Genomic DNA, 13,875 nt, shown 5'->3' on the forward strand with positions numbered 1-13,875 from the left:
GACCCAATGGGAGCACAGTTTCCCAAACGTTAGGTGTTCAGAAACAATGTTGTAAAGCACTGATTTCGGCACTTCAGGAAATTCTTTTGAGAGACCTGTTATTTTCAAGCGCCTGCTCTCATGAATACTCGCTTCAATTGAAGCCATCAAATCGTCTGTAATCAAAGCAGGGTGACCGGAGTGGTCCTCATCATGGACGTTGTCATGAACATCTTTGAATTCTCGTACCCACTTACCTACTTTGCTTTCACTCATAACAGTATCACTGTACACTTTGCAAATTGGTCGATGAATTTCTGCTGCAGACAGGTTCCTTGCTGACAAAAACCACATCACTGAGCGAACCTCACATGTGGCGGGCGAGTTGATAGACTTAAACAGTTTGAAAGCACAGAACAGAACCGTACAGGTTAGCTACAGAGCTGAAACTGAGTACAGTTGTTCCCAAGGCATGCTGGTACACGACACACACGCTCGTTGTGGTATGCGCGCAAACTACTAGTGCCTGCAACAAAACAGGCCTTACTTAAAAATCACGCCTCGTGCAACTGAATGAAACACTATTTTTGCACCATATGTGTTTTACCTTTATTCTTTGCAAGGCATCTTCAGTGGCATGGACTACGTAAATATTTCTGTTTACACTAATTATTTTACATTTAGGATGTAGTAGGTAGAGGTTATAAACAGTTCTGGCCCATTTTGCTTTTCTATCATGCAGTAATAATTAAAAGTTCTAGTTAGAGATTTCATGGATGTTAATCTACATGTTGTGTCTTTGTTCCTTAGTTGTTGCTGTCCTGCTTCTTATAACTGCCATTACAAATATTGTTTTCAGATTTCACAGCACTAGGAACTGAACACTTCATTTTATTGATTTGTTTTGGTAGTTGTTGCCAAATGTTGAATGGCATCGCTAATTATGGAATGTTATTGCCAACTATTGAGTGTACTTTTGTAATATCTTCCATTGTTTCTTTTACTAAGTAGAGAGTCTGTATTGATGTGTGTTTGTTCGTTTATCACATGTCTGTCCTCAACAATGGCTTTATGGATGTGGTAATTTTCTTCTTGCATTTGTTTAAGTTTCTTGTGGCTGTTTATTATGATTTTCATGTGGTGTTCCATGTTTGTAAGATGGTGGTTGTAGTGTTTTAAGTGCTCTGGATACAACACACAGTGACAAATATAGTAAAGGAACAGGGCTTCCAAATAGCATATAAAACTGTATAAACCCTCCAATCAAACGTAAGCCACCCAACAATCAAGAGCAACAAAGTCCAGGGATCGGGGATATGCAAATGTGGATGTCAAAATTGTGATGCAGTATACATAGGTATGACGTGGGGGAATTTTAAAACGCAGTTCAAAGTACACATTAGGTGTTGGATGCTTGGAAGAAACCATTCCATATTTGAAGTGCACTTAAAAAAAATCACAATCACTATCCTACAAACATATAAGGAGACGTAAAAATAATCAGAATAAATAACCATGACAAATACCCGACACAGATACAGGGAAACTGCAGTGTCCATAAAGCCATTGTTGAGAACAAACATCATAATCCAGCAAACATACGTCAATACAAACTCTCTAGTGAACCTACTAAAGAAAAAATAATATAAAAATTATTTCACTTGTACTTGCAGCCATATTAACACAAATACATATATTTTCTCTCTCTTTCTCTCTCTCTCTCTCTCTCTCTCTCTCTCTCTCTCTCTCTCTGTCACACACACACACACACACACACACACACACACACACACACAGATCACAAAATACATTAGACAGTTGCCGGTAACATTCAGTATTTGGCAACATTAACCAAACTATGCATCAAAACTCAAAACTGAATATTTAGTTCTTAGTGCTGTTGAGTCTAAAACAAAATTTCAAATGGCAGTTATAAGAGCAACAGTGATAACAATGGAACAAAGACACAGCATGTAGATGAACATCCATGAAATCTGTAAGTTTAGCTTAAAAATTTTAACTGCATCATGAAAAGCAAAAAGTGGCAGAATTGTTTATAAACTATACATACAATGTTCTGAATGTAAGCTAAATGGTGTAAACGAAAGTATCTACATCTTACAGGCAACTGAACATGCCTTGCGAAGAATAAAAGTACAATGCAGATGGCACTAAAATTGTAATTAGACAGTTCCAAAATAAACATTATCTGTTTGGAATTGCTCCAGAAAGTGATTCCACATTACTTAAATGACTGAAAGAAAGCTATTTTTTTTCTAATGCTTTAGACACCAAAATAGCAATTATGTGTAGGACAGATATTGCTGAATTCGAGCATTTAAGAAACCCTGTAATAAAGGATTGTCAATTGAGATCTGTGATGTGTGATTTCCAATTAAAGTTCTGATCAGTATCCACAGGAGCTTAGAACAGTCATTTTTTGTGTTTCCTTTACCCCATGCTGTATTGCTACTGATGATGATAAAGCTCTTCTTGTACAGAATTGAAATGAACTGTGTTTTTTCTAAGTTAAGTGATAGACCTTTTGCTGAGAATCAGTCAGTAATACTTAACGAAGATTTAATTTTTTGTTGTTGCAGCTGTGTTAGTCTTGATTATGAAGTGTGCATCATCATCAGAGATTTATACATAGCAAGAACTGGAGTGGTCCCAGAATTGAACCCTATGGAATGCCAGTAGAAATTTGTTTTCAATCAGAATAAGATCCACATGAGAGCAACATGAGCTAACATGAATCTTTGTTTCCTATTAGTTGAATATGAAGTGAACCACTTAGTATATCCCAAAAGTAATGTTTCTCCAAAAGAATTTGTTTGCACAGTCAAATACCAATACAAAAATCCCAGTTAGTGAAATCTTGTCATTCAGGTATTTTAATACACACTCAATGAAATTTTAGAAGCATGTTCAGTGAAGACAACTCTTCTGAAGTCCAAATTATGACTGTTTAAGCATCTTATATTTGCAAATATGCTTAGTCTTTCTTTAACACATTACCTTTTCCAAAGTTATGCTAACTACTTAAGCCCCATCCTATTCTATTATTTGCTCCTGTGAATGTGTACGTGTTATGCAGGTCTTGGAGTCACTCATGTCCATCTGGAAAGTATTTACTGAGGTTAACGAAGGCGATATTGGCCTGATGTACTCAACGATGCCCTTTAGCTAAACTGCCTAAAGGATCCTCCTAAGAAATACCAAACTAAGATCAGCTTGAAGATGCCTAAATAAGGTGAAACGTGTAGTTGATAAATAAATAAAAAAACTAAAATTGCAACCAAGACTGTTTTCAACTAATACTATTAAACACTGGTTTGCTGATTCATGTCACAGATGGATTGGAAGAATTTCTTTTCCAAAGTTTTGGAGAAGAAAGTCAGTAGTGAAATTGTTTCATTGTTATTGATGTCTGTCTTACAAAATATCTCAAAGAGGCATCTAACAATGGTGCACTTTAGTCTGTCTGCAAAGATACTTTGTACCTGAAATATTATGAACTGTGTGAAATGTTTAGCATTTAAGAGAGGTAATTACAATCCTGATTCCCCTGGAGTAAGTTGGCGTGATCGTTGTTATTGATTAAATGCTTGTGATACTGATTGTCACATACAATTCAATGCTTTATATTTTGCACCAGTTCCTCAGTTACCATTAGAAAGTGATTGTTAAAGAAGCTTGCAGTAGTAGGTCTGGTGTTGTGGACCATTTAGTCATTATATTTAATTACTATACCATCTTGTTCCTTGATAGATTATCCCACTTACCACCTTAATACAAGCCATAGCGTTTTGATTTTATTTTCAGAATTAATTTTCTCTTACATAAAATGCAAGCTTTTCAATTCTTCTCAATAAAGAATAATAGAGTCTATAATATGAAAGCAGATGCATGCCTGTGCTTATCCTCACCATTTAGTATAGTTCTGTCACTCTGTTATGTGATACTTGAATATATTTGGTTAGCCAAGATTTCTTTGATACACCACTGGTGCCATATTTCACATTTCTCTCTCAGGAGTTCAAGTCTGAGAGAAATTTATTTACAAACGCGTTAAATTTATTATTTACATTCTTTGCCTTACAGGCCTTATTCTAGATTATGTTTCACAGGTTACTTCTGAAAGTGTCTGTTATGAGTTCATTCACTGTTCTACTTGGTTTCCTAATTAACAAGTAATTCAGAAAAACTGTTAGGGTTCTAAAATCTGCACAGTTGTGGTGGGACCAAGTGAGATGGCATAGTGGACTCACATTCGGTAGGATAGCGGTTCAAATCTGAATATGACCATCCAGATTTAGGTTTTCTGTGGTTTGCCTAAATCACTCCAGACAGATGCGAGGATGGTTGGATGGGCATGGCAGATTTCCTTCCCCATTTTTGGTATATTCAGAGCTTTTGCTCTCTCTTTAATGGCCTCAATGTCGACTGGATGTTAAACTCTAACCTTCCTTCCTTCTCCTTTAATTCTGGTGGCAAGAATTGCAACCAAAGTTAGACTGTAAGTGATACATAAAATTTTAATATCATGTTTTGTTCAGATTCCTTCAACAGATTAATATTGAGATCACAAAAATTTTTTTGCTTCCTGTGCTAGGCAAGTGACATAAGAGTCTTTCAAATTTTTCTAAGAACTTCTCAAAATTTTCAGTAGGGATCGGCAAGGCATAATAATTATAACATTTAATGTATTGGTATTAATGTCTATTTCTAATACTAGGAGATCATTTTTGCTTGTGCAGAATTGTTCAATAAGAGTTCCTGTGAGATTAAGACTTTCTGTGAACAAATTGTGGGCTTGTTCAGCCATTGTCTCAGCTGTGTGTGCTGTGGTTGAGTTTCAACCCTTGAGTAGTACGCTGGCATCATTAGTGAACACTAGTTTTTGCTAAATGAAATACTTTTACTTGTGTACTATATCTTCAGTTTTCAGTCTCGAGATAACAATAATCATTGTGTGTTCATTTGCTTTGCCCATAGCTGGTTAGTCTCATAAAACAAGTGTATCCACAACTGCATTTTATGTTCATTAGTGTCGTGCTTTCCTTATGTGTGGAACATAGTAAAATGAAAAGTAAAGTAATGATTTTTATTTCAACAGAAAATAAACCAGAAGAATGCATTTCATCTGCAGCTTATTGACTTCATGTCATCTATGCTCAAGAAGAAAGATGCAAGGATGGAAAACTTCCAGGTATATTTAAGTGTGCCATGCCTTAAACAAAATAATTTGATGTTTTAATAAATGTTAATTTTGGAGTTTGATTTGTATTAGAAAGATGTTCAGTAGTTAATATTCCAATCTTTAAAATGTCTCTATTTTCTTTTTTAAGTTTATATCTCAGTGCAGTTAATTGCTCCTTCAAGCATTAAATAAGATAGCTGTGTTTAAAAGAATTTGCAGAATGGTAATGCTATGAAGTGAAACTATATTTTTGTTGTTGTTGTTGGTGGTGGTGGTGGTGGTGGTGGTGGTGGTGGTGGTGGTGGTGGCCTTCAATCTGAAGACTGATTTGATGCATGTCTCCTCACTAGTCTGTCCTGTGCAAGCCTCTTCATCTCAATAACCACTGCAACCGACAGCCCTGTAACACTGCTTACTGTATTCATACCTGGGCATCCCATTGCAATTTTGACCCTCCAGACCTCCCTCAGTTACGAAATTGAATATTCTCTGTTGCCTCAGGATGTGCAACATCAACTGATCCCTTCTTTTAGTCACGTGGTGCCATAAATTTCTCTTTTCCACAGTTTTATTCGACACATCTGCATTCGATATTTGATCCACCTGTCTAATCTTCAGCATTCTTATGTAGCACCAAATTTCAAAAGATTTTATTCCCTCTTTTCCGATCTGTTTATCATCCATGTTTCACTCCTATACCAGGCTCAACTCCAGACAAATACCTTCAAAAAAGGCTTCCTAATACTTAAGTTTATATTTGGCGTCAACAGATTCTTCTTTTTCAGAGATGCTTTTCTTACTTTTGCCTGTCTTCATTTTATGTTCTCTCTATTTCAACTACTACTTTTACAGATTCATTTCCTAACCTTGTTTCTCAGAATCACTTGATTTAATTCAACTATACTCATTTAACCTTGCTTTAGTTTTGTTCATGTTCATCTTATAATCTCTTTTCAAGACACTAGCCATTCCGTTACACTGCTCTTCTAAGTCCTTCCTGTCTCTTGACAGAATTACTATGTCATCAAGGAACCTCAATTTTGTTATTTGTTCTCCATGAACTCTCAATTTCCTTTCCAAATGTTGCCCTAGTTTCCTTTACTGCTTGCTCAATGTGCAAGTTGAATAATGTGGGGTTATGCTATAGTCCTGTCTCAATCTCTTCTCAACTATGTTTCCCTTTCATATCTTTTGGCTCTTATAATTGCAGTCTAGTTTCTGTACAGGTCGTAAACAAGCTGTTTCTAAACCAACAAATGCTAGAATCATAGATTATATTTTCGTCAACTTACCTTCTAAGATTAAACATAGTGTCATTATTGCCCCATGTGTTCCTACATTTCTTTGGAACCCAAACTGATCTTCTCTGAGGCTGGCTTCTGCCAGTTTTTCCATTCTTCTGTAAATAATTTTTGTCAATGTTTTGCAACCACTAAACTGATAGTTCACCTGCGTTCACACCTATTAGTATTACATTCTTGACCTTAAAGTTTTCTGGGGATAGTACTGTGTCACTGATAAGGCCAACATTTTGACCATGGCCACATTCTGATGAGTCTGCTGGTCTATTTTGTTGTTGAGGGCCTGTTATATTTGGTCATGAATGCTCTACTGAGCATGACATTATGGCATTATTGGAGTCTTGTAATGGAAGGAGGAATAAACTTTATTGTAACTGATTTCCTGTGGTCGAGAGAGTGAGGATCTGCTGCTGACTATTGTCTCTTACAGGGTGTGCCATGACTGGTAGTCATGGGCAAATGGGTTTCTGAATTTTGTTTAGGTGATGCTGGACATAGACTGTGTGGCAGTAGCTGCTTGCTGGTACTGCTCCCATCTCGTGTTATTAGTGTAGCCAGTTGGGCTGAGCCAAGATGGTGCAAGCCTAAGGCTATCCTCTTTATTCATGTTCTTAGGAAGTTTTAATTTTTCAATGGTCTCTCTGATCTTGTGTTTTGCCATCCCTTGCTGTTTGGCAAGCCTGTTGATTTAGTTGAATTTTATTTTCTTGCCACAGTCGTTCTGGCGTTTGGCCACTGCAGGTTTGTTGTGCTGCCCAAGTTAAATGCAGTGCTTGTGCTTTCGTATGTGCATTGCCCCTGGCCTGCTGGTTTCGGCTATGTAACTTCTCCACACTCACAGTCCACCTTTACACATCTGCAGTGTGGAGAGTATCTATCTAGTCCTTGGCATATCCCAGCACATCCTGGATTGTGTGGGTGCTACCCCACAGTCAGTGACACACTGTGCATAACCATGGTGCTGGCTGCAGTCGGTCAATTCCTGTCTGTCTTGCATTCTTTTATCCATTATCAAGGATGTGCAGATCTATCTTGGGTTTTAATCATTGACCAAGAAGGTTTTTTGCAGCCTTTAGAGCATCGCTTAAGCATTGCGTGTAAATTGTCAGAAAATGTGTAAACACCTGTCTGTATGTGTTTGCTTCCGACATACTATGTGCCTTAGTGTACCATCCTATATACTTCCACACTTAGGAATTGAATCACACCATTCTTCTGTAATTTGGGTGTGAAGTGGATTTTCTCATGCATTTTGTTCAAATACTCATGAAACCTGTGTAGCTCCATCTATGTAATGAACATGTCGTCCATGTATCTGACCAAGCAACATGGGTGTAAAGTAGGTGAGCAATGTGCTGTTGCTTCAAAGGCCAGCAGGGATATGTCTGCTGTTAACAGGGATAGAGGAGAAATGGCAGTTAAGCCATCCATATGCTCGTAGTATTTTGCTTGCTATTTTTAGTATGTTTAAGACAAACATAAATCAGCTAGCTCACATATATCTTGTGGGACATGGTCTTGATGTGAACAGTTTCATCTGCTGACAAGTTTGTAAATAGTGACTTTATGTCAAAACTGACTGTATGTCTGTGGGTAAAATTGTTCCTCCTTTTACACTTTCCATAAATCAGGTGGATTTCTTCACAGAAGAGTCGGTTTTGCCAACTAGAGTTCTTAATTTGCAGGCTATATATTTACCAAGTTGTATCTAGGAGAATATCTTGTACACCAGGTGAAATAGTTTTGTCAAAGAATTAATACTGCCATTTTTACTATTCGAACGGTATCAGAAGTGAGTGAGTGTTCGACACCAAAATTAGTCTACTTTGCTTATTTTCATTCACTATTGTTGTATGGTATTACATTTTGGGGTAACTTTTCTCATTCTGAAAGGATATTTTTGGCTCAGAAACGAGCAGTTCAGCCAATAAGTGGTGTTAGTTCACGAACCTCTTGTCGACCTCTGTTCACGAGTCTGGGTATTTTTGACATTAGCCTCTGAAAACGTGTATTCCTTATTGCCATTTCTTGTTACCAATGTTAGTTTATTCACAAGAATAAGCAACTTTCACTCGGTTAATACTCGGCAGAAATCAAACCTGCATTTGGATCGGACTTCCTTAATTCTTGTGCAGAAAGGTGTGCAGTATACTACTGCATCCATTTTCAGTAAGCTGCCACTCGAATCTTAGCAGTAATCCACGCGCTTCCAAATCAAAACTGAAGTGTTCCCTCATGGGTCACTCCTTCTGTTCTGTTGAGGAGTTCCTTGAAAAATTAAGCTGATTTTTATTGTATTGCTGATAGCATTTACTTAAACTGACTTTTTTAAGGTTCATGAACATTGATTTTTATCTGTTATTACGTTATGTTGTAATTTCATGTACTGACACGTTCCATGACCTTGGAGATTTGCTCCTCAATTTGGTCCTATGGAACTTGTCGAGTAAATAAAAATAAAATTTTACAGATCTCTCTCATAACATTAAATTAAGCCCACAATCTCATGCTGACCTATATGCTAAAGAGTTGAATGTGTGTTGGTGTTAATAACTTTTCAGTATGCAGTTTTCTGTTACAACTGTCACACCACCTCTTTTTATGTTTCCTTAAGTATGCAGGATTCTTCCTGAGTCTGCTTTTGTTTTTCAAGGGTTTTGGGGAACTCTGCTGAGACTTAAAAGCTGCAACTAAGACTCCTGGCAGTTTGAGAGGATTGTCACGGTCTCTTAACATCCAGCCTACTAATCTTGTAAGACTAGTCTTCCCAATGAATTATTAAGCAAAACAAAATAGGTGATTAGAACAGAACACTGATGGGTGTAACAATTTGTTAAAAATGATATGAGAGTGAATCAAATATAAATGGGATTTTATTTTTAAAGAATTCATTTATTGAAAAACAAAAAGCAATTGCAATTTATTTTTTCACAAATTTCCCACTTTAATTTCAAAACTCCTTAGGCTTACAGTTAAACGTTATCGTGTTATAAAAATTTGACTACAACATTATGTTTTGCAGAAGGGCAAAAGTATTTGACATAACCATAATTTTGAAAAAAGTTAGTCTTTTATTTTAATTTTAGTAAATATATTTCTTTAATCATTTAATTCCACACAACCTTAAATTTCATGCTAATTACTAGGGACTGGAAAATGTAGCATCTATTTTTGACAAAATTCACATCTATTTTGTGTCAAAATATATGATCAGACGCACAAATTTAAAAGGTTGTAACATTACACAAGTGAAGATAAACAAAGTCTTAGCTCTTTGAAATTGACTTTAAAAAAGTGCTGACTGGGAACTCTGTGACTGGAATGTTTGCTTTTCAAAAATGATTTTTCTGTTGTAAAGCAGCAGCATTTTCCAGCCATTGAACTGAACATATCTCTGATTTAAGGTGTCTCTGGACATTATTTGTCTTTATCCACTCAGTTCTGCTGGCTATTAATTTCAACCTTTCATGGGCTTTCGTAGCCATGTTACCCATGTTTGACATGGCTACAGATAGAACTAACAAGGCATTTAGCATAGAAGTGTACAACCAAATGCACAGAAACTCTGTTTTAACATTAGGGGAAGACTTTCGGTGCAGTCAGAAAACATGACAAATTTCTGATGTTGTGATGGTCGTGATTGAAATTCGTAATGGAGCAAGATTACTTGCTTTACTTATTTCAAAATAAGAAAACAACAAGTAATGCATAACACAAAGTATTCGGTTCCATCTACTATGCAGTTGCTTGTTGAGGTTAGCAGAGTATTGTTAACGACGTAGTTCAGGCCCATCCTCTAGTGGTATAAGATGCAACCACAGTTCAAAAATCTGCCACCTAACTTGCCACATTGAATGATCCGCATTTAGGGTTACCACACTACCCCTGTCCTCATTGGGACCCTCTGAGAGGGGGGTGTAGAAATGAAATAAAAATATTATTTAATATAATTACTTTTCATTTAGAAGACAATTACATGGAACTTGTTGCAGCAGAAGTAATTGGCACACCATATTTTTTGGAAGATTTCACCTTTTTCAGCAAGTCATTTTTCTCTTTTATGTATTTATAAAACTCCCAAGTCAGCTTATAGTTAAACTGGCACTATGAGATTGATTCCACAGTCCCTGGCAGCAGCTAATTTCTTTCATCAGTCAACTAGGCCAACATCAGTGAAAATACTCTTTCCACAGTGGTGTTGTGTGTGGTAATAGAAAACAAATACATAATTTGAGCATTTGCCATTTACGTTCAGGATTTTCAGTTTCCTTAAGAAAGTAAATCTACATTTCTTCCACAGTGTGTTCAAACTTCCATTCTTCCGAGTTGATTGGCGACTCCATGGAGTGTTCTGTGCACCACGACCAGATAATGGGTATACTTGGAAGGAGAGACAGCATTGGTCGTATTTTTTTTTGTTTTATTAACCGCAAAATCGATTTTCGGTCACTTAGTGACCATCTTCAGTGCTGTAATATAAAATTTAAATTGGTAGACACTGGTGTCAACAAGCTTAGAGCGATCACATTGTTGACACTAGTGCCTAGCAATTTAAATTGTATATTACAGCACTGAAGATGGTCACTAAGTGACCGAAAATTGATTTTGCGGTTAATAAAACAAAAAAATGCGACCAATGCTGTCTCTCCTTCCAAGTATATTCTTCCGAGTCATACTTAGTTTCTAAAGAGCTCTTCAGATGCATAGATTACTAAAAACATTTGAAGCCAGAAATCTTCACACCTGTTTAGTCAAGTGTATAGTTGTGTTTTCAATCATCACACAAGTCTGGGATTTCATATAGCATCATCCAATCAAATACTTGATATTTATTGAAAGAAATAGCCCTTTTCTGTAAATAATCAAATGCTTTGATATAGAAAGCCATTGTTTCTTCTTCAAATTTCGAAATAGACTAATTATTTCTTGGGTAGAGTTCTCATTTTTTAATTTGTTCAAATTCATCTTGGTTTGCATGCCAATAAAACTGGCAGTCTTCCTTCGATTCAGATACCTCGGAGTGTCTATTAATATAGTTCGCATTTCAATTATCAAGACTTTATTCTTCTCCATTATTTTTAAATTTTTTTTCAAACAGAGCCAAGTTGGACGGCAGAAACATTAGGTAAATTTCAATGATTGGACAGCTGAAAAAAATCTGAAATTATTTTAGGTGGCCTGTCTCCAGCATCAAAAAATTGTTTTAATGGAATCCAAAGCTTAACAATTCTCTCAACTGCAGGTATTAATGATGGCCATCTTGTTTTTGAGTGAGACAAAAGAGCAGATCTCTTTCAGCTGCTCTGTCCTTACAGTGTATATTGAAAAATAATTAAATAAAATAGAGGGAAACATTCCACGTGGGAAAAATATATCTAAAAACAAAGATGATGTGACTTACCAAACAAAAGCACTGGCAGGTCGATAGACACACAAACATACACACAAAATTCAAGCTTTCGCAACAAACTGTTGCCTCATCAGGAAAGAAGGAAGGAGAGGGAAAGACGAAAGGATGTGGGTTTTAAGGGAGAGGGTAAGGAGTCATTCCAATCCCGGGAGCGGAAAGACACAAGCAGACATATTTAAAGAGGTCTTTAAATATGTCTGCTTGTGTCTGTATATGTGTGGATGGATATGTGTGTGTGTGCGAGTGTATACCCGTCCTTTTTTCCCCCCTAAGGTAAGTCTTTCTGCTCCCGGGATTGGAATGACTCCTTACCCTCTCCCTTAAAACCCACATCCTTTCGTCTTTCCCTCTCCTTCTCTCTTTCCTGATGAGGCAACAGTTTGTTGCGAAAGCTTGAATTTTGTGTGTATGTTTGTGTTTGTTTGTGTGTCTATCGACCTGCCAGCGCTTTCGTTTGGTAAGTCACATCATCTTTGTTTTTAGAAAAATAATTAAATATTTTCATGATGGTTATTTCAATTTTGACATTTAATACTCCAGCAGCACTTGCACTTGATGTGGTAGTCTACTGTGGAGAATATGGGCAGAGCATCCAATTCCTTCTACATTTTTTCCTAGTTCTTCTTTAATTTGGTAACATTCTTCTGGCCAGGTCGATAAAGCCCTCTGAAGTTGGTATTGGTATTGTCTCCACAAAAAGCGATTGATTTATCTAATGAAATTTGCAGTTGTCTTAAAGTGTCTAGACAAAACTTTGGAATTGTGTCTGATGTTCCGCCACTCAGCAAATCAAACTTAAACAGTTTCTATTGGATTCCGTCAACATCAGTGAAGTATTGAACAACTAGAGGAAACATCTTTCCAGCCTTGGCATTTGACGCAGCAGTGTCTGTGCCAAAAATGAAATTTCTTGCAATTGTATTATGCATTCGGACATGGTAAGTATTTTTAACTATTGCTGTGGCTTTGATCCTGGTTGTAGATTGCATTGTTGCAACTCGGGAGTCTCTTTAATCATGACTGTAGAAATAGGTTTTGATGTCAATGCTACAGGTCTCACACGACGTGTCCTGATCTATACTCCTTTTCTTGACAAAAGACTATTTTTTGGTGTAGTGATCCAAAAAGTGACACTTCCATTTTCCATTCTTAGTCACTTTCCTAAGTGGTGATTAGAAAAGTTTATTCGATGCTAAACAGTTGACAATAACACTTAAGTCATTGAAGTACATGTCCCTATACACTTCAAGCCCCATGTACCCACAGTAAACACTTCAGACATTACTAACTTGCACTCATTGGCAGTATTACATTTAGAAAGAATAGTCTTATCAGATTGCTGTTCAAATTGGAACTGCCTGATTCTTCTCCATGGTGCTGCTTAAATAGTTCCAGCCCCATTCTACTGGAGAAGACTGGTATTTTCTGGAATGATGCCGCTAGATCCAGAAGGTGCTTGCATCGTCGATACAGGATACACAACGTGCAATGTCATCTGTTTGACGACCTTGTCAATGTAAACTTGTTGACATAAATTAAACTAACTGAGGCTGCATTTACATGTTGTGCTAACAGATGGCGTTACTTCAGTACCTGAACCGAGCTCATAACAGTATTTTGCAAAATTGGGAAAAAAATGCGTCTTGTCGGGGTGTAGGGACAAGAAGGTCCAGAACAGTGATGGCACCAATATACATATCAGGACAGATGACAATCCCATCCCCATTATACAATCCTTCGAGCTTAAGCTGACTAACTGACTGTATCTGGCATGGTACCATATCATCAAGCGCATTGGTAAGTCATTGTATTTGTACACTTCTTATTTTGCAAACAGTTTCTTACGCTCATTATCTTTCCAAATTGGGCTTCACCAGATGATGTACGAAATGAGTAACTGAAAATTGGTTCCATTTTCGATTTATATGCAGAAAATAAAGCTATTTCAAACTATCTGTGGTGAAATAGTTCATCTGGGTAAA

General features: G+C 36.8%; 1 protein-coding gene across 1 annotated transcript in view; it reads left to right on the forward strand.

The window, feature by feature from the left end:
- LOC126473317 (condensin complex subunit 2) overlaps positions 1-13,875 on the forward strand; it is a 183,872-nt gene that overhangs the window by 44,733 nt on the left and 125,264 nt on the right. The window contains exon 3 of the mRNA XM_050100300.1: positions 5,099-5,191. Within this exon, the coding sequence (XP_049956257.1) occupies positions 5,099-5,191 (93 nt within the window). The remainder of the gene's footprint in view (positions 1-5,098; positions 5,192-13,875) is intronic.

This window comes from Schistocerca serialis, chromosome 4, assembly GCF_023864345.2.
Source record: "Schistocerca serialis cubense isolate TAMUIC-IGC-003099 chromosome 4, iqSchSeri2.2, whole genome shotgun sequence".
In the NCBI taxonomy this organism is placed as follows: domain Eukaryota; kingdom Metazoa; phylum Arthropoda; class Insecta; order Orthoptera; family Acrididae; genus Schistocerca; species Schistocerca serialis.